Below are 20546 nucleotides of genomic sequence, written 5' to 3'. Positions count from 1 at the left end.
AAATCGCAAACTTTGTGCCGACAGCCCAGGTGATTCGGGCATATGACAACACGAGCAGAGAAGTCATGGGGACAGTGAAAATTCAGACCAAGGTTGGGCCGGGAAAGCATGAGATAGATTTCCATGTCTTAGAGGTTCCCGCCACTTTCAACCTACTCTTGGGGCGGCCGTGGCTGCATCAAGTAAAGGCAGTTTTTTCTACCTTGCATCAGATGTTGAAATACCCCCATGGAAAGGGAGTATCCATTGTTTTTGGAAATTCATCGATCCATCCACCGTCGGAGGTGTCTACACCAGTCCTAGAAATTAAGCACAGTATGGAGGATGTGTTCTTATCCGGTTTCACTCTAGCAGAGGCCCGGGTCGTGCAGAACATCTTAGCTGTTAATGAAGGGGTGTATGTCAGTGCTCAGTCAGTATACCTCATGAATAAGCTCCAACACATCCCCGGGATGGGATTAGGAAAGAGTGGCCAGAAGGGCATCGTAGCATTGGCCGAAGTGCCACACAACCCACATACCTTTGGCTTGGGTTATCTGCCCACCAAAAACGATTGGATAAGGAAAGGCAAGGAGATGGCTGGAAGAGCCAGAGCGAAGCAGATGGGGAAGCCTTTTGAATTAATGCACCGGCCTATCCAAGGTACCCTAAACGGACGCTTCGTCCGGGAGGGAGAGGACATTTCATTTTGTGGCTTCCCAGAGCCATGGTTGAACGCGGAGAGGAAGCGTGTGCCAGGGTTTGAGATCTTCTTCGACCTGCAGTTATCCGGGGACGACGTTGCCGAAGAGCAGACGGACCCATTAGCTGAGGCTGGGCAGAGCAGGAAAGTGGAATCTGAGGACTTTGAAATTGAAATGGGGGTAGCACTGGCTTGTCTACTTTCAGATCCTCCGATCGAACAGAAGTGCTTGGGGGATAACTTCTCGGTGTCCATGATCGGGAATGAAATGGCTGCGGGCCTACCAGCAAACATTTTGGATGCATCCATCGTACCCTTTCTCATTTGGTAGTATGAAGATGGATTTTTGTCAAGCAGCGTCGGGTCAGGTAGTGAGCCAGAATCTGATTCCACCGAGTCTTGTGAGTCGGAATCAGGTTCCAGCTCAACTGAGTCTGAGTCCGATATTCCTGGGGGTGATAACCCGGATGCCACAGTCCTATCTAGGTCGTCTTTTTCTTTCTCTTTTGAGTCTGTTGTAACAGAAGAATCGGACGGTTTGGATGTGCTTAATGAGAATGATGTGGATGTGGTTTCTGAGTACTTTTCTTTACCTTTGATTTATTGCTTAAACCAGGACTTTCAAAATTTTGATAAAAACGACGAGGAAGAAATTCCCCCAGTTTTGCAACGCTTAATTGAACAAGAGCAGAAAAGATTTGTTAAACCTTTAGTTGATGAAATCACTACTGTGAATGTTGGTACTGAGAAGGACCCGCGGCTGGTCTAGATCAGGTCCACGTTGTCTTCGGAGAAACGCGAGCGCTTAGTCACTTTATTAAAAGATTTCAAAGACGTTTTTGGATGGTCCTACGAAGACATGCCTGGAATCGATCCTGAGATCATACAGCACCGGATCCCTCTTGACCCCAAGGCCCGACCCATCAAACAGAAACTCAGAAGGATTTGCCCCGACTGGGCCATCAAGATTAAGGAAGAGGTCACCAAGCAAATTGACGCAGGTTTCCTGCTGGTATCCGAATACCCGACTTGGTTGGCCAACATTGTTCCAGTACCGAAGAAGGATGGCAGGATCCAGGTATGCGTGGATTTTAGGAACTTGAACAGAGCCAGTCCGAAGGACGACTTTCCCTTGCCCCATATCGATGAGTTGGTGGACTTCACAGTGGGGCATGCTTTGCTTTCGTTCATGGATGGCTTCTCAGGCTACAATCAGATAATGATGGCACCTAAAGATCGGGAGAAGACTGCTTTCACCACCCCGTGGGGGACTTACTGCTACAGAGTGATGCCGTTTGGGTTGAAGAATGCTGGAGCTACATATCAACGGGCTGCGACCACAATATTGCATGACATGATCCACAAAGAGGTTGAGGTGTACGTGGACGACATGATTCTCAAATCCAAAGAAAGAGAGGGCCACTACACCGCCTTGCGAAAGTTCTTTCAAAGGATCATAAAATTTCGGTTGTGACTGAATCTTCAGAAGTGTACGTTTGGTGTTACAGCAGGAAAGATGCTGGGGTTTCTGATTACGCAGAAAGGTATCGAAGTCGACCCTTCCAAAATCAAGGCCATCTTAGAAATGCCACCGCCGAGGACTGAAAAGGAGGTGCGAGGCTTTCTGGGTAAAGTGCAATTCATAAGACGGTTTATCTCAAAATTAACCTTGACTTGTGAACCACTTTTTGGTCTCCTGAAGAAAGGAACGAAGTTCCAGTGGGACGGCCAATGCCAAGCTGCTTTTGAACAGATCAAAGAATACTTACAGAACCCACCCGTGTTGTCACCGCCAGAGCCGGGAAGACCGTTGATATTGTACCTTTCAGTAACTGAGACTACTATGGGCTGCAGGCTCACGCAAGAATCAGAGGACAATGTGGAGAGAGCCATCTATTACCTGAGCAAGAAGATGCTAAAGTATGAGACCCATTACGCACCGTTGAAAAAGGCTTGCTTAGCCTTGGTATGGGCTACCAGGAAGCTGCGGCACTACCTGTTAGCTCACTCCGTAATGTTGGTTTCACGACTGGATCCCATCAAATATCTTTTCGAGAAACCAGCACTTACGGGTAGGCTGGCTCGTTGGTTGTTGTTGCTTTCCGAATTCGATCTAAAATATGTGACGCGCAAGTCAGCTAAAGGAAGAGCAGTGGCAGAATTCTTAGCCGATCACCCGGTGGGAGGGGGTGAAGCAGTTGAGTACTTATTCCCAGACGAGGCCATTTTGCATATCGACGATGAAACTTGGACGATGTACTTTGACAGAGCGTCAAACCAGCACGGGTATGGGATAGGGGTGTTGCTGATAGCACCCGACAATTCCCGTATCCCTCTAGCCTTCAAACTCCGATTCAAAGTCTCAAACAACGAAGCAAAATTTGAGGCGTGCATTGCTGGTTTAGAAGCAGCCCTGGAACTAGGGCCAAAACGGTTGGACGTCATCGGGGACTCGAACCTTGTTGTGTCTCAAGCGAAAGGAGATTAGAAAGTCAAAGAAGAAAAGATGATAATGTACCACCAGACCTTGGACTTGTTGATTCCTCGGTTTGAGAAGTTAAACTTTGCTCATCTAGTAAGAGAGAGCAACAGGTTCGCAGATTCATTACCAACTCTATCTTCTATGATAGACATCCCGTTTGGTGTCCGAATGCGTCCAATCATTATTGACCAGAAATTTGCGCCAGCCTATGAGTCAATTGCTGCTATAGATGAGGTTCAGGATGAGAACCCCTGGTATTACGACATTCGGAACTTCTTGGAAAAGAAGCCGTATCCACCAGGGGCAAATGCCAAAGATAAAAGGGCAATCAGAAGAATGGCCGTTCAATTCATCATTTGTGGGGGTAAGCTATATAAGAGAGGTCATCTGGGAATGCATAAGCTATGCGTTGAAGCTGAAGAATCGAAGCGCCTGATGGGGGCCATCCATGGAGGGGAATGCGGTGCACATATGAACAGGGTAATGCTAGCCAGGAAGATCCTCAGACAGGGTTACTGCTGGTCCACCATGGAGGAAGATTGTATCGGCTTTGTTCGGCGATGCCATAAATGTCAGATCCATGCAAACCGCATGAATATCCCATCATTAAAGCTGTACAACATGACTTCGCCATGGCCATTTTCAGATTGGGGAATCGATGTGATCGGGGCTGTCACTCCGAAGGGGTCAAACGGGCATGAGTTCATCCTGGTTGCGATAGATTACTTTACAAAGTGGGTTGAGGCCCAATCCTATGCGGTATTGGAGGCTTCACATGTTGCGAAGTTCATCAGAAACAACATAATCTGTCGCTATGGGGTCCCAAATGAGATAATTTCAGATAACGGTTCTCACTTCAAGAAGGAAGTGATTGACTTGTTAGAGAAATACAATGTGGTTTTTCACAAGTCATCCACATACCGGCCTCAGACCAATGGAGCGGTTGAGGGCGCCAACAAGAATGTCAAGCGCATTTTACAGAAGATGGTGGAAACCTACCGGGACTAGCCAAATAAGCTGTCGTTCGCTCTATGGGGCTACCGGACTTCAATTAGAACTTCTACCGAGGCGACTCCGTACTCATTGATTTATGGGATGGAGGCTGTTCTACCTATTAAAATTGAGGTTCCGTCTTTAAGGGTGCTGGCTGAGTGTCAGATAGCCGAGGCAGATTGGCAGCAGAACAGATTTGAAGAACTCATGCTCTTTGATGAGAGAAGACTGAAAGCACTGTACCATGTTCAAGGTTATCAGCGTAGAATTGCCAGGGCTTTCAACAAGAAAGTTAAGTCCAGGAATCTAAAAGAAGGATATTTGATGCTCAAGGACAACCGAGCTCCCATCCATGACCCAAGGGGCAAGTTCAGGCCCAATTGGACTCGTCCTTACATCATTAAGTCGATCTGGTCAGGTGGGGCTGTGGTTCTGATGGATCTGGATGGCCTAGAGTTCTCACAACCGATCAACGTGGACAAGTTGAAGAAATATTACCCCTGAGAGGCTCGCTAGGCCGAAAATTCGAAAGGGCGACCTAGGCAAAAGTTAGAGCACAGAAAATTGGAAATTATAAAAACTGAGCTCGCAAGGTTGAAAACCCGCAAAGGGCGACCTTGGCAAAAGTTAGAGCGCAAAACGAGAGTGAAAATACTCGAGTGAACCCGCGCCTGAACTACGTAAGGCTTGATTCCCGTCCTTGGGATACGTAGGCAACTTCGTCCTGAAGTTCAGCCATAAACACTTCCCCGATCAACTTTGTCCATTTGATCACCTTGGCCAACTTTGTCTATTCAGCATTCAAGAGTTCGGCTGTGATCTCTGATGCAGTGCTTTTCAGACCAGGGGCAACTTTCCATTGCCAAGAAGTGCTGCGGTACTACTCAGACTAGGGGCAACTTTCCAGTTGCTGGAACCCGGGGTTGTGCATCTCAGTGACAAATTTCAGGCATGTCCAGTTCTGATCCATATCGAAAATGACTTTGAACAGTTTTGATAAAAGCTGACTTTGTTCAAATTAATCTTTTTACAGCTTAGACCAGTTTTGGACCAAAATGGAAAATTTTCAGTATCCACAACCTTCAATTTCATTGATTTCAATACAGAGTTCTCCTGTTCTTACATACAAATTGAAGTTATTTTTTTATTACATTCATAAAGAAAACTTGAAAGTACTAATGAAGTAATAAATCCAGGGCATAGATAGGTCAGGTGCTCCTGCGCCCCCTCCTAGAGCTGGTCGAAGCCTATGATGCCAAGCTGGGCCCAATCTGCGCCTCTTCATTGAGCCAATCTATGCACTCGTCAGACAAAATGCAACTAAAAGTGGGAGCGGGAGCCAGGAGCTCTCTAGTCCTCCACGCTGCGGCCTGCCGAGCAAGCTGCGCCCCTCGGGCTGGGAATGCAGCTGGATACTCTATCCCCTCTGTCAGGCAAGTCTGAACATGGCCGAACTGGCGCTGGAACCGAAATGGGAAATAGAACACACAGTGAGTAAAGCTAATCAACTGAATGCCAGTCTGCCGGGACATGCTATAGCCCATTGCCGGTAGGTTGAGCCAAGGGCACCGCCAAGCAATGCAGTCTGCGAGCAAGCTACACATCCAATCAAACCACCAGCCCTCATCAAGGGCATCGACTAGACGTTGTCGGAAGAAGTAACTGCGAGCTAAGTATGCTGAGCAAGAGTCCACGACCTGCAGCTTATCCATCAACCATACCTGGGAAGGGATGAAAAATGAGAGAATAAAGAATAGAGAGACGTACGAGGAGAGAAAAGTGAGCAAAGGGTTTTGTGAGAAAAAAATTGAGCTTGAGGGCCGAGTGATGTAAGCAATACGCATGTGAGATTGGGTGAGAAACATTACCTGCAGCAGTAGTGGACTCCCCTCAAACCTGGTCGTCTCTCGGCGATAAAAGGCGTCTAAGCCCATTAATGTCTCAGCCAAAGTCATGGCAACGCAGCTCTTGCCCTCCTTTAAGCCTCGGGCAACCTCGAGCAACTGAACGCTAGATCCTCCAGAGCCTGAGACAAACAAAAAATGAGATAGCATGCACAAACAGAGGGCGTGTCGCTAGAAGCCTTGCCAATGATGGTCGCCACGGTCACCGGCGTCGGAAAAACGGCAAATCAAACTCGGAATATCCAGCATTCCGTCACAAATCAGAGACCGAGCGTCGTACATAGTGAATCCACACATTCACCCTAAGGTTTGAGCATGGCCAAAGTCAAGCTGGGGTAAGATCTCGTTGCGCTCGGATTCCATTAAAGCTTGGAAATCTTCGAAGGTAGGACATACCTCTTGCCCAGTAAAGCTAAAGACATGCGTCACCGGATTCCAAAACCTCACCGCGGCGTGAAGAAATGAAAAGTGCAGCAGGGTGCGACTCAGAGTGAATAGTTGTAGACGTCCCCCGAACGCCCCGGGAGGGTTAGCTCCCGTTCTGTTCATTTGGGGTCACTACAGCTCGGACTCTTAAATGTCACGGTTCCTAATCTGAACCAAAGAGTCCAAATCCGGCAAATCGTTTTGAGAAACAGATTTTTGAAAAAGTAGTGCCAAACATGGACTGCTTTGCCAGATACAGAGTCGCCACCTAAATATTTTATTTTGGGAAATTTAGGAAACCCTGACTCGGTGCCAAAAGGCCACGTGTCCGTCATCACCAAAGTTGCCTCGGCTCGGGAACTTGGGTACGATTGGGGAAGGTCACTTCGTGAGCACCCCCGCTCGCCCGGTCATAGACCGGCCTCTACTAACCATGATATCTAGTTTTGAAAACATTGTGAGTTCTTATTCCGGTTTATTAGCCTAGGTTACTACGTGATGTGCACAGCATACAAGTATAGATCGGGTCGCCCAAATTGGAACAAAACATTTCATGCTTGTTTTTGAAAATGGTTTGCTACTCGCGGGTAGGCTTGAAACATTTGATGATTTATTCCAATTCAGATAACCCAACCTTCACCCACAGGCATTCAGGCAGTTATATCACATAAGCACATAGCCTCATGGTAAGCATGCTATTCATGGCAACACTCACACACGTGCGAGGATGCTAAAGCATAAAGCTTACCGAGTACTCCAAGCCAAAATAGAAACTACATTAGAAATCATGCATGATCCCAAGTATACAGAAATGCCTAATGCAACACATGCAAAATGCAACTATAGCAGGCTCGGCTATTCTAAGATGGTATATGAAATGCTACAACTACCATGTATTCAACTTGGAATTGAAAGTACGATGCAGTTAGTATGATGCGCCGAGCCCGGTGCATGCAATACAGATGAATGAATGCAAACATGTTGTCATACTGTATGCTAATTTAAACATGCCCTAATCTAACCATCATAGGCGGATAAATAAAAGGGAAGAAAGACGTGGGGTTGGAAGACATACAACACACACACGCACACTTATTACAGTTGTGCCCTCGCAGAGAGGGTCCGAATAAATATACAGTCCAAATATTACAGTCCCAAATAAAAGAATATTACAGTCCAAAATAATATTACAGAATTCTAATTAATTAATGAATTAACTAAGAAAGCAAATAAAACTGGCATGCAAGCCAGGGACTGCCTTGCTTCTGATGGATGATGCATGTCCGGATTGTCTTGCGCGGAAATCCACCGGAATGCCCCAATTAGCCTCTGTTTATACTTGTTCTTGAAATGCGTGCCAAGTCCCAAAAAGTTGCTGATTCTGCGTTTTGCTGCAACAGAGAGCAGGAAAGGGGCATAGCAATGTATTTGCACAGATATATGCATGTCTCGATCCTCGTGCCACCAATCACGCATACCGAGGCATGATGGCAGAGGAGTCGAAATGCACAACTCAATATAGGATGAATGCACATGAAACTACAGCTAAAACCTAACTCCATCATGGATAATCCGGAGTGTCGGTGATTGGGGAATTGAGACACATTCCGTCACTCGGAGTACGAAATGTACCTCGTTTCCCGTGCCCGGGCTAACTCCTATTCCGGACATGATGCAATATGCATGATATGCATGAAATGCAACTAAGATACAATCCTAACATACACAATGCTATGGAAATGAGATGCCTCGAAATGCGTGCACACGGGCTCGCAAACCGAGAAAATGACAGAATGCAATCTAAGATACAACCTAGTATGCATTATGCTATAAAAAAAAAGACGCCTCGAAATACGTGCACACGGGCACGCAAACCGAGGCGATGACAGAATGTAATGAAAATAAGATGTCTCGAAGTGCGTGTATACGGGCACGCAAACCGAGGCAATGACAGAATGCAATGAAAATGAGATGTCTCGAAATGCGTGCACACGGGCACGCAAACCGAGGCGATGGCAAAATGTTATGAATTGACATGGAAACATGATATGGGCTTATACCAACATGAGTGAGCCTCAGCCACACTCACATAGGATGCCGGCGGATAAAAATGAAGTGCCTCGAAATGCGTGCACACGGGCACGCAAACCGAGGCGATGACAGAATGCAATGAAAATGAGATGCCTCGAAGTGCGTGCACACGGGCACGCAAATCGAGGTGATGACATAAACAATGCGAATGACCTGAAAATGTGATATGGGCTTGTACCAACATGAGTGAGCCTCAGCCACACTCACATAGGATGCCGGCGGATAAAAATGAAGTGCCTCGAAATGCGTGCACACGGGCACGCAAACCGAGGTGATGACGGAATGCAATGTAATGACATGGAAACATGATATGGGCTTATACCAACATGAGTGAGCCTCAGCCACACTCACATAGGATGCCGGCGGATAAAAATGAGGTGCCTCGAAATGCGTGTACACGGGCACGCAAACTGAGGCAATGACAAAATGCGATGAAATGACATGAAAACATGATATGGGCTTATCCCAACATGAGTGAGCCTCAGCCACACTCACATAGGATGCCGGCGGATAAAAATGAGGTGCCTCGAAATGCGTGCACACGGGCACGCAGACCGGGGCAATGACAAAATGCGATGAAATGACATGGAATGGATGGTAATCATTCTAATAGGATTTCAGCAACAAAATATGGGGGAAAACAGTCCCGAAATGAAGCGAAATGATACCAAATGCATGGAATTGTCCCGAAATGCAACCTTAGGCACCCGAAATGGCCTATAGCTATGCCAAACATGCACAATATGGACATGAAATGCAAAGACAGAAGCTAGACAGTCCCAAAAGATGCACTTTCACAGTTATAAACATGGCCAAACAGCAAGCATAGGTATGGCAAAAATGGCATGCAAGAATAGGGGCCAAAAGAGGGGTAATGAAGCAAGTGATATAAGAAAAATCCAAACTGAAAAATTTCCTTCTACAACATTGAATAGGGACCAAAAATATGAATATTTACAGTGTATGGCAGCCTCAAAATCAGTATACAAATATGATAGAAATGTGATTTAAAATAAGGGTCAAAAATGGCTATAACATGAAGTATACAAAATAATCATCAAACAGAAAAAAAATGTTAATGAAACATGAAGTATAGGCCAAAATAAGTCCACTTTCAGTTCGGACCAAGGTCCAAAAACAGAAGCAAAGGGGGCTACCAATTTATGCAAAAATGGGGCCAAATAAGGGATATAACTACAAGTGACACATGGAGACACCAAACAATGTTGAGCCCTTCTCCAATGTTGAAGAGGGGCTCAATATAAGCCTAATATCAGTTTACAACATGCTCAAAAACATATTTCTCATGGGCCAAAAATAGCATGCAAAATTATGACATACAAGAGGATCAATGAAGCAAGTGTGTCATGGAGGGCTCAAACAGGGTTGAGCCCTTAATGAAAAGTGAAGATGAGCTCCAAAGAGGGCCCTTTTCAGTTAGGGCCGGAGCTTGAAACAAAAAGCAAGTGGGGCTTACAAATAAATCAAGAAAAAGGGTCAAAAGGGTAAAAGTATTACTTACCCTTGAAGACTCAAACTTTTGTTGCTTCTTGGATGAATTTGCAGCTTCTTTGGCCTTTGAGAAACCTTCCTTGTTGCTGGAAATGAGGTAGTGATGGTAGAGCTTGGTGGTGTAGAAGGAATGATGGTTAGGGATTTAGGGTTTTTCAAAGAATTGAGAAGGATGGAGATGGAGTTGTGTATGGAGACTTGAAGGAGAGTTTTTCTAACCCCAATTTACTACAAGGCTTGCTTGCTATATAGGCCAAAGAAGGGGTGTAAAGGTGGGGGAAAAGGAGAGTAACATTCCCCCACGAAATATCCCCCAGATAAAGATCTTGTCTGGGGGAAACAGCTCCACAGCTGTAAAGTGTACAGTGCAAGGAAGCAGGCCGGCCTGGTACTTTTGTTGCAGGTGGCCGGCCGGCCACACCCCCTAGCCGGCCGGCTAGGGGTCAAAAGGTTCAATCATATTTTCTGGCCGGCCACCAACTGGTGAGGTACTCCTATGTGTGTACAACACAACCATGTGGTTAAAAGTCCAAGAAAGTGGGTCCAAGGGGTTCAACATTAGCTCGGAAAGAGGGGTTCAAAAGGGTCAATTTGAATTACTGGCCGGCCATGAACTTTTAGGGTCCTCTCATGTGTGTACATCACAAATATGTGGTTCAAAGTTCAAGAAAAAAGGTCCAAGGGGTTCAACATTAGCCCGGAAGAAGGGGGTCAAAAGGGTCAAGTTGAATTAATGGCCGGCCATGAAATTTTAGGGTCCTCTCATGTGTGTACACAAATATGTGGTTGAAAGTTGGCAACACTAACCCTAGGGTGTTCAACATTAGCCCGGAAGTTGGAAAAACGGGCGCCGGGAGGCTCCGAAGGAGAGATAACTGGTTGCTGCAACAATTGCTGGCCTCCCACCATTCAGTGACCTCCCCGGTGATAAAACAGAGGTACCTGCCAAAAATGAACGAAAACCGTTGCAAAACGAACGCTCGGGGACCAAAACGCGCAGTTCGAGGTCCCAAAAATGGGCTGTTAAGCACCGAAAGTGGCGTTCGGCCACAAAGTGGGTTTTTCAGACCCCAGTGTCCCTCAAAAGGGATTAACTAGGATGTATGCCAAAAATCAGAGTAATAGGAGATGATTAAGCGGTCCCGAACCGAGGCACACGGCCTACGGTCCCGAAAACCGGGAACCGGACTCCGAAATGGGCAAAATGGCCTACGGCCACCAAATGTAGCCTACGGACATTGAGAGATGGTCTACAGGACCTCTCCCTCCCCTCAGGAAAAGAAACAGAGAAAACCGAGTCTGGTTCGCAAACCGAGACAAGGCACAGAAGAGGGTTCGGAAGTCCGGAGGCAGGGCTTACGGCCGTGACTCTGAAACTTCTAAACAAGCACAATATGCAACGTCACCGAGCGCTCAATCGGTGATGTCTGAGTCTTAAGGTCGGTCAAAAATAGGGTGTCTACAGTTGCCCCTCTTTGACAGAACTCGGAAGTCACAAGTGACGGGAGTGAATGTCAAAGCCCAGAGACGACCCATTTTTGACAAGGCCGAAGACTTAGACAAACATACAGGATAAACAGAGATGTGCCCGCAGGCATGCCCGCAGGCATGGGGCAAAATGCAAATGATATGCAAGAAGCCGAACATAACTCAATGATCATGCAAATGCAGCAAGCTGTAATGAAGCAAGTATTCGCAAATAGATGCAACAGTTTTAAGCAAGAATGCAAAGCAACAACTACATTTCATGCAGTTAAGAATGCGGAGGATTATTCAATCCCCGCCATGTCTCACACAGAGAAGATACGATACCTGCGCGATTCGTCTGGTCGCACCAGCCTCAATTGAACCGTACATATAATATCGTGCCTGCAAAAGAGAGAGACTCAACGAGCACTATATGCTAACAACATGTATTTAATGTGATTCCGAAAGTTCGACACACGCAGTGCCGGTGAGTGAATGCATTGCAATGCAAGAATGGAACATGCGTGACAACGCATGCTCAAACACAGAGGTATGCCAATATCAAGAAATGTACATGACAATGTGAGTATGCTCATGAGAATGCAAGTTATGTGCAGGATAGTATAAAACTAGCATAAATCAGGGTGTTCATTTGTCATGAAACAACGAGTACGGAAACGCGTGTTTCGGCGAGGGTAACTCAATCGCGGCCTCCAATCCACTTCCCTGAAAGGTTATAACTCATTCAAAAAGGATACACTTTGATTTCGATGAGTGATGATGAGACACATGTCAGAACTTGAAGCCGAAGTTCCGGCGGATCATTTTCGCGACCGGAAGTGTACTTTTCTCGAACTTTTTCAGGTCCCGGGAACTCCGATCTTCCTCAAAATTTGCAGAGAGCTAGGTGAGCAGGTGGGGGACATGGCCGGCCGTTCATCTTCCCAAGGGGGGGTGGCCAACCGTTTTCCCATAAAGCTAATGGCTGGCCGGCCATTTCTGCAAAAAGCAGATAGCTGGCCGGCTAGAAATAGGGGCCGGCCGGCCATGTGCTTTATCCGGGGTATTTTGGTCTTTTTCAACCCCTTCCTTCATGCTTCTTCAACCAAGACTTGAGGCCTATAAAAGGCAGCCGAGGTCCCTTCCTTTTCTTGCCTTCTACAACACTTTCCTCTCCAGATCTGAGTTTCACGCGCATTTTCCAACGCCCCGCGCAAATTGTTTACGCAAAAACACTTAGTTTCAAACACTTTGAAGCGATTAAATTCTGGCTTCGGAGCTTCTTTTTGCATTTTCGCCACTTGAGGTAAGTTTGTCTCAATATTTGGAATATTTTCTCGGGAGTTGACTTTTGTTGACTTTTCATTTCCCGAGAGTTGACTTTTGTTGACTTTTTCCAATTTCGGCCCATTTTGCTCATTTCTGCTCCCTTTTACAGATTCTTTGAAAATGGCGGGCAATTCTCCCCACGGCGGAAGTTTTCCAGGTGCCGGAGATGATTTCGATCCCATGACTCTACCCCCGAGGACCCGACCTTTCATTCCCGGGAGGTACCGTCCGCCAGCACACGTTCTTCCGCGCGCTGTCTTCCGTCACTTTACCAGTTTTGACGAGCGAGCGCCCGGGGATCTGCTTCTCAGAGAGCCGGAGCAGCATCTCTCTCACGAGGCCCGAGAGGTATTTACCTCATCTTCTGTATTTTACATTTCGCACCTTTGCCATGCTTGAACATGCAGTTTAGCTTATGACATAGTACTTTGCTTACATCTTGAACACGTAGTTTCAACACTTGAATTTCTGAACACTTGGCTCACCAATTAATTGTGAACGCACTGTACACATTAGTTAAGAGGCGAACACATGGTTCAAACACTGATTTGTCGAACACACAGCTCGAATTCGAAAGTGGACGCACAGCCCACCTTTTGAATTTTTTGAACACGCAGCCCAGATTAGATAGTGAACACGCAGCCCACAATTTAACTGAAAGTTGAACACGCAGCCCAAACTTCAAATTTTCTGAACACGCAGCCCAGGTAGATAGTGAACACGCAGCCCACAATTTAACTGAAAGTTGAACACGCAGCCCAAACTTCAAATTTTCTGAACACGCAGCCCAGATAGATAGTGAACACGCAGCCCACAATTTAACTGAAAGTTGAACACGCAGCCCAAACTTCAAATTTTCTGAACACGCAGCCCAGATAGATAGTGAACACGCAGCCCACAATTTAACTGAAAGTTGAACACGCAGCCCAAACTTCAAATTTTCTGAACACGCAGCCCAGATAGATAGTGAACACGCAGCCCACAATTTAACTGAAAGTTGAACACGCAACCCAAACTTCAAATTTTCTGAACACGCAGCCCAGATAGATAGTGAACACGTAGCCCACAATTTAACTGAAAGTTGAACACGCAGCCCAAACTTCAAATTTTCTGAACACGCAGCCCAGATAGATAGTGAACACGCAGCCCACAATTTAACTGAAAGTTGAACACGCAGCCCAAACTTCAAATTTTCTGAACTCGCAGCCCAGATAGATAGTGAACACGCAGCCCACAATTTAACTGAAAGTTGAACACGCAGCCCAAACTTCAAATTTTCTGAACTCGCAGCCCAGATAAATAGTGAACACGCAGCCCACAATTTAACTGAAAGTTGAACACGCAGCCCAAACTTCAAATTTTCTGAACACGCAGCCCAGATAAATAGTGAACACGCAGCCCACAATTTAACTGAAAGTTGAACACGCAGCCCAAACTTCAAATTTTCTGAACTCGCAGCCCAGATAGATTTGCATGTAGTTTATTTCACTTTATCGGCATACAGCCCATTTCATCTCATTGGCACACAGCCCATTTCATCACATTGGCACACAGCCCATTTATTTCATTATTGACACATGTATTCATTCTGAATGCAGGTTGGTTCCCGCAGTGTGCGAGGGTATGGTTCTACCATCACGCGGGATTGGTATGCCGAGCTCCCGGAGGCCATCCGAGATTTGGTAGATTTGGCAGGATTCGGACCCTTCTGCGTCGGGTTGTCACCTTGTCCTGCCAGGAGGATGCTGATGGCAGCCCTGGTAGAGAGATGGTGGGACACCACCAATTCCTTTCATTTCTCTGCTACCGGGGATATGACCATGACCCCTTTTGACTTCGCTGTATTGACCGGCTTAGACGTCGGAGGTTGGTCCATCCCCTACGATGAGGATATGGGCGAGTGGGAGGCCGCCTGGATGTATCTATTGGGGGCTCACCCACCTGTTGACAGGGTCTCTGGGAGAGTCCGATACACTTGGTTCTCTTCCCATTTCCGGCGGGCGGAGATGGTGCCTGAGACTCCCGAGGAGACAGAGCAGTATGCCCGTGGTTTCCTTATGTTCCTCTTCGGGACTACCCTGTTTGCCGACAGAGGGAACACAGTTGGGCTATACCTGCTGAGCGCTCTGGTTGACCTATCACAGGTCAGTAGATATGACTGGGGTGGCGCCGGCCTGGCTACCCTTTACTTTTATATGAGCGCGACCTCCCGTGGGCGGGGCGACTTACTTGGCGGCTACTGGAGAGCCTGGGAGGTACTTTCTGTCCCCTTGATTTACATTTCTGCTTCTCATTACTTGTACATTGCACACACACAGCGCACTTTTACAGTCTGTATTTTGCTCTCAGCATTTCGTACTTACATTCTGCACTGCTTTTCTCAGCTATGGGTCTATGTATACTTCCCATCATTAGCCCCAGAGCTGGAGGTGGTAGGGATTCCCATGACCCCATATTCATCGGTGTTCGAGGGCCCACACCGGCCGAGGCCTCGAGAGACCCTCCTTCGCCTGCGACAGTACTTTGACACTGTGCGACATTCAGAGGTACTTCAGAACTTTCAGTTCTTTTCATTTTCATCTTTGATTTGCTCTGTATATTCTCGATTTCTGATTGGTTTATGCATTTATCATCCGCAGATTACATGGCAGCCCTGGGTGTCCCTGGGTGACGGCCTCCGACTTCAGTATACCGGAGCGTCGGGCATTTCCCAGTATAGGGTCCTGCTCGAAGGGCCGGTTGGCAGGGTATGGTTCCTGGGGGAACGCTTTCTGCGCCACGTATGGGGGTATTTTTCTCAGGATATTCCCGCAGTACCCCCAGCCAGTATGCGGACTGCTGACAGGCTCTCTTACTCAGAGGTAGTCGGCGCCATGCTGGGCAGTGATGCTTTACTATACATTGAGGAGGGGGACTACGCCACTTACCGTCACATATATTTGATGCCTCCATTGACGGAAGCTCGTATCCCGATGATGAGGCCTGCCGGTATGTCATCCTCGGGCCAGGCTCGGGCTCGGGCTGCAGACGCCCCTTCTACTAGCAGGGCCGGTACATCTAGAGGTGGGAGTAGACCGGTTCCTCCGGCTCCGTCGGTTCATCCTCATCCCGGATGGCCAGATATGCCTACTGAGTTGATGGCGTGGCAGTATGGGGCTAGCTCTCCGACTCCGATTCCACTAGAGCCTCCGATGCCCAGTGATCGATACGCCATTGATCCGGACTCACCGCCGGTATGCTCCACTTCTTTTCATTCATCATTCAGATGTTTAGACACTCTTCTGTTCACTGATGATTATGAGCTCATTTTTGCAGCCATCGCGAGGGTACATGGAGGAGGTGGTTGGACTGGTGGCCACACTCGAAGGCATGGTCCTGCGTAGGGAGGCACAGTTGTCTGTCGCGGGCATCCAGGTACCCTTCAGTTTTCTAGCATTTATCATACTTCTGATGACATGCTGATTTCTACTGCATCGATAGACTACTTGTGTAGAGCACATCTGACACACACCCCACTTGGACACTGTATTTATATGCACCCACTTCATGTAGCCTTTGCTTGTATCTGCATCTGATGTATATATTTGGACTGATGCATTCGAATTGAACTCTTTGTTTTCAGATGCCTTCATGGTCCGGCCAGCCGCAGACCAGGCCACCTGGGCCTCCTTGGGGAGCTGGGCCATCTGGGCCTTTCCATGGAGTTGGGTCACCCGGGCCTTTTCAGGGGGCGGGGTCATCTCGGCCTTCCCGAGGAGCCGGGCCATCTAGACCTTTTCGAGGAGCTCGAGGAGGGCCCGTCCGCAGACGCAGGGCTCACGTTGTAGAGGTGGAGCCTGATGAGGAGGAGGAGGATGCTGAGGAGGAGGAGGAGGCTACCGACCGTTAGTCAAAGACATCTGCTGAGGAGGGAGGCTCCGGTTTTGGCTCGGGGAATAGAGGCGAGGCTGAGGGGGATCCTGAGGATGACAGCTCCGACTCAGATGGTGGTGCGGAGATTGTCCCGCAAAAGAGGATGAGGCGTGCTTCTCGTTCCCGCTCCCGAGGACTTTGATGTTGCTATTTCCTGCTTTATTTTTCTTTTTGCTTGTAGTTTGTAGCACTTTGCACATTGTTAGGCAGTTTTATTTTTTGTAAAACTTGTACCTTTGTTTGTTGTAAAGCATGATGAAATGAAATAGCTTTTGAAAAGGTGTTTGTATTTTAAACTTTTAGCATCGTATCGCATCAATTTATTTTGCACAAAAATGAAATTGAATGGAAATGCGCATTGTGTAATCACCAAGTCAGGTAGTGAACCGACGCAACAAACTAAACAACTCAACTTACTAAGATATAACAGGACCTTAGAAAGTTTACAACTCGATAAGCAAAATGCAACAACACAAATAAACAAAACTTTAACAAAAAATGCTTAAACAGAGAGCAATGACTCAAAAAAACGAAACACGTCCGCTCGACAAACAACTTGATAAGAAAAACAACAACTCGATAATCAAAACAACAACTCGATAAACAAAACGACGACAGAGTGTACTTCGGACGATTTGGGCATCGGAACGCATCCGGAATGAAGGCCTTTGACTCTCCCGTTGCATGGGAATGCTTGAAACTTTCCTCAAAGGGTAAAACAGGGCCAAGGAGATACACTGCAGCATTGCTGGCCATCCCTGGGAGCTGGCCGGCCATTTTTGTGGAGAGAGACAGCTGGCCGGCTATTTCTGCAAAAAGTAAATGGCTGGCCAGCCAGAAAAGGTGGCCGGCCGGCCATTCAGTCCTGCAGTCACCAGATTTTTGACACGTGTCCCCGTGAATAGTGTTTTTCCTTCTATAAAAGCCTCGACTTCAGGAACATTCATTTCATCTTAGTTTTAGACAAAGATGGAGGCATTTCTTGCGGAAAATGTCACATCTTGGATTTCTTCTCTAGATGGCTCGGAAAAACTGAATTTTCGGGGTTTCGGCTTGAATGCACTATTCACGCTGAGCCGTACTCCGTTACAACTTCCTTTTCTCCATGCTGCGGCAAGGTTCTGGAATCCAGTGACGCATGTTTTTAGCTTTGGCGGCCAAGAGATGTGCCCCATTTTCGAAGATTTTCAGGTTTTGATGGAGTCTGAATGTTCTGAAGTGATCTTGCCCCAGCTCCGTTTTGGCCATGCTCAGGCTTTAGGGCGGATGTGTGGGCTCACGGCGCATGACGCTCGATCTCTGATCTGCAGTGGGGAGCTGGACATCCTCGGCTTGATCTATCGTTTTTCCGACGCTGGTGACCGCAGTAACCATTATTGGCAGGGTTTCCGGCAACACGCCCTCTGCTTATGTTTGTTGTCTCACTTTCTGTTTTCCTCGGGCTTCGGCGGGGCTAGCATTCGCCTGATTGAAGTCGCCCAAGGTTTGAGAGAAGGAAAGAGCTGTATTGCCATGACCTTGGCCGAGACACTGATGGGCTTAGATTCTGTCTATCGCCGGGAGGCGACTAGGTTTGCTGGGAGTCCACTGCTGCTGCAGGTAATGTTTCCCACCCCACCCGACCTTACATATATATTTGCTCACATCACTCGACCCTCAGGCTCGTTTTTTTCTCACAAAACCCTTGTCTTACTTTTCTCTCATCGTACATCGCTCTGTTCTTTATTCTCTCATTTTCCATCCCTCCCCTAGGTATGGTTAATGGATAAGTTGCAGGTTGTGGACTCTTGCCCAGCTTATTCAGCTCGAGGCTACTTCTTTCGGCAGCGCCTAGTCAATGCTCTTGACAAAAGGTGGTGGTTCGATTGGATGTGCAATTTGCCTGCAGACGGCATTGCTTGGCGTTGTCCTTGGCTCAACCTCCCGGCAATGAGCTATAGTATGTCTCGGCTGATTGGGATCCAATTGATTGGTCTAACCCACTGCGTATTCTATTTTCCGTTCCGGTTCCTGCGTCAGTTTGGTCATAATCAGACTTGCCCACCGGAGGGGATTGAGTACCCAGCCACTTTCCCGGTCCGGGGTGCACAGCTTGCCCGATATGCCACAGCATGGAGGACTAGAGAGCTCCTGGCCCCTGCTTCAACTTTCAGTTGCACTTTGTCCGATGAGTGCGTGGATTGGCTCAATGAGGAGGCACAAGTTGGGCCCAGCTTGGCATCAGATGCTCCATCCAGCTCTGGGAGGGGACGCAGAGATACTTGATTCAACTATGCCCCAAATTTATTGCTTATTTAGCATTTTCAAGTTTTCTTTATGAATGTACTAAAAAAAGCAACCTCGATTGTAATGCAAGAGCAGGAGAACTCTATTTTGAAATCAATGAAATTGAAAGTTGTGGTACTGAAAATTTTCCGTTTTTGGTCCAAAAATTGTCTTAGTCGTAAAAAGATTAATTTGAACAAAGTCAACTTTTATTAAAACTTTTCAAAACTATTTTCGATGTGGATCAGAATTGGACACGCCGAAAATCTGTCACTGAGATGCACAACCCTAGATCCCTGCAACTGGAAAGTTGCCCCTAGGCTGAAGAACAATGCGGCACTGCACGGCAATGGAAAGTTGCCCCTAGTCTGAGTAACTTTGCACCGTCGCGGCAACGGAAAGTTGTCCCTAGTTTGAACAGCACTGTACCGGAGATCGCAAAATGCTGATGGATAAAGATGATTGAGATGATCGAAATGGACAGAGTTGATCGGGGAAAAATTTATGGCTGAACTTCAAGGTGAAGTTGCCTACGTATCCCAAAGATGGGAATCAAGCCTTACGTAGTTCAGGCTAAGGTTCACTCGAGTATTTTCACTCTCCTTTTGCGCTCTAACTTTTGCCAAGGCCGCCCTTTGCGGGTTTTCCACCTTGCGAGCTCAGTTTTTATATTTTCTAATTTTTTTGTGCTTTGACTTTTGCCTAGGTCGCCCTTTCGGGTTTTCGTCCTAGCGAGCCTCTCAAGGATAGTATTTCTTCAACTTGTCCATATTGATCGGTTGTGAGAACTCCAAGCCATCTAGATCCATCAGAACCACAGCTCCACCTGACCAGATAGCTTTGATGATGTAAGGACCAGTCCAATTAGGTTTGAACTTGCCCCTTGGGTCGTGGATGGGAGCTCGGTTGTCTTTGAGCACCAAATCTCCTTCTTTCAGATTCCTGGACTTAACCTTCTTGTTGAAAGCCCGGGCCATTCTTCGTTGATAGCCTTGGATGTGGTACAGTGCTTTCAGTCTTCTTTCATCAAAGAGCATGAGTTCTTCGAATCTGCTTTGCTGCCAATCTGCTTCGGCTATCTGGCATTCAGCCAATACTCGTAACGACGGAACCTCAATCTCAATGGGTAGAACAGCCTCCATTCCATAGACCAATGAATATGGAGTTGCTCCAGTAGAAGTTCTGATTGAAGTCCTGTAGCCCCACAGAGCAAATGGCAGCTTGTCTGGCCAATCCCGATAGGTTCCCACCATCTTCTGCAGTATATGCTTGATATTCTTGTTGGCGGCCTCAACCGCTCCGTTGGTCTGCGGCCGATATGTGGATGACTTATGAAAAGCCACATTGTATTTCTCCAACAAGTCTATTACTTCTTTCTTGAAATGGGAACCATTATCTGAAATTATCTCGTTTGGCACCCCGTAGCGGCAGATGATGTTGTTTCTAATGAACTTTGCGACATGTGACGCTTTCAACGCCGCGT

At 47.1% G+C, this 20546-nt stretch overlaps 1 protein-coding gene and 1 long non-coding RNA gene across 2 annotated transcripts; both read left to right on the top strand.

The window, feature by feature from the left end:
• Positions 1 to 15041: 15041 nt before the first annotated feature.
• LOC145792238 (uncharacterized) lies at positions 15042 to 15663 on the top strand. Its single transcript, XR_014331623.1, has 3 exons — positions 15042 to 15141; positions 15271 to 15432; positions 15526 to 15663. It is a non-coding gene; the product is annotated as an uncharacterized LOC145792238 (long non-coding RNA).
• Positions 15664 to 15667: 4 nt separating this feature from the next.
• LOC145792237 (uncharacterized) lies at positions 15668 to 17071 on the top strand. The gene is made up of 3 exons (XM_082873027.1): positions 15668 to 16119; positions 16202 to 16300; positions 16509 to 17071. The coding sequence occupies exons 1-3, from the start codon at positions 15715 to 15717 to the stop codon at positions 16773 to 16775; spliced, it is 771 nt and encodes a 256-aa protein (XP_082729153.1). The 5' UTR covers positions 15668 to 15714; the 3' UTR covers positions 16776 to 17071.
• Positions 17072 to 20546: the final 3475 nt, after the last annotated feature.

This window comes from Camellia sinensis, chromosome 6, assembly GCF_055761805.1.
Source record: "Camellia sinensis isolate YWXY chromosome 6, ASM5576180v1, whole genome shotgun sequence".
Lineage (NCBI taxonomy): Eukaryota > Viridiplantae > Streptophyta > Magnoliopsida > Ericales > Theaceae > Camellia > Camellia sinensis.
Note: the sequence above shows the minus strand (reverse complement) of the source record. Positions and strands in the feature narration are given on the sequence as shown.

Bases quoted from the DNA above. Each gene is read 5' to 3' on its own strand.
- LOC145792237 (XM_082873027.1), top strand. From the start codon at position 15,715: ATGCGGACTGCTGACAGGCTCTCTTACTCAGAGGTAGTCGGCGCCATG. The intron at 16,120-16,201 runs GTATGCTCCACT...TCATTTTTGCAG, and splicing joins TTGATCCGGACTCACCGCCG to CCATCGCGAGGGTACATGGA. The intron at 16,301-16,508 runs GTACCCTTCAGT...CTTTGTTTTCAG, and splicing joins TGTCTGTCGCGGGCATCCAG to ATGCCTTCATGGTCCGGCCA.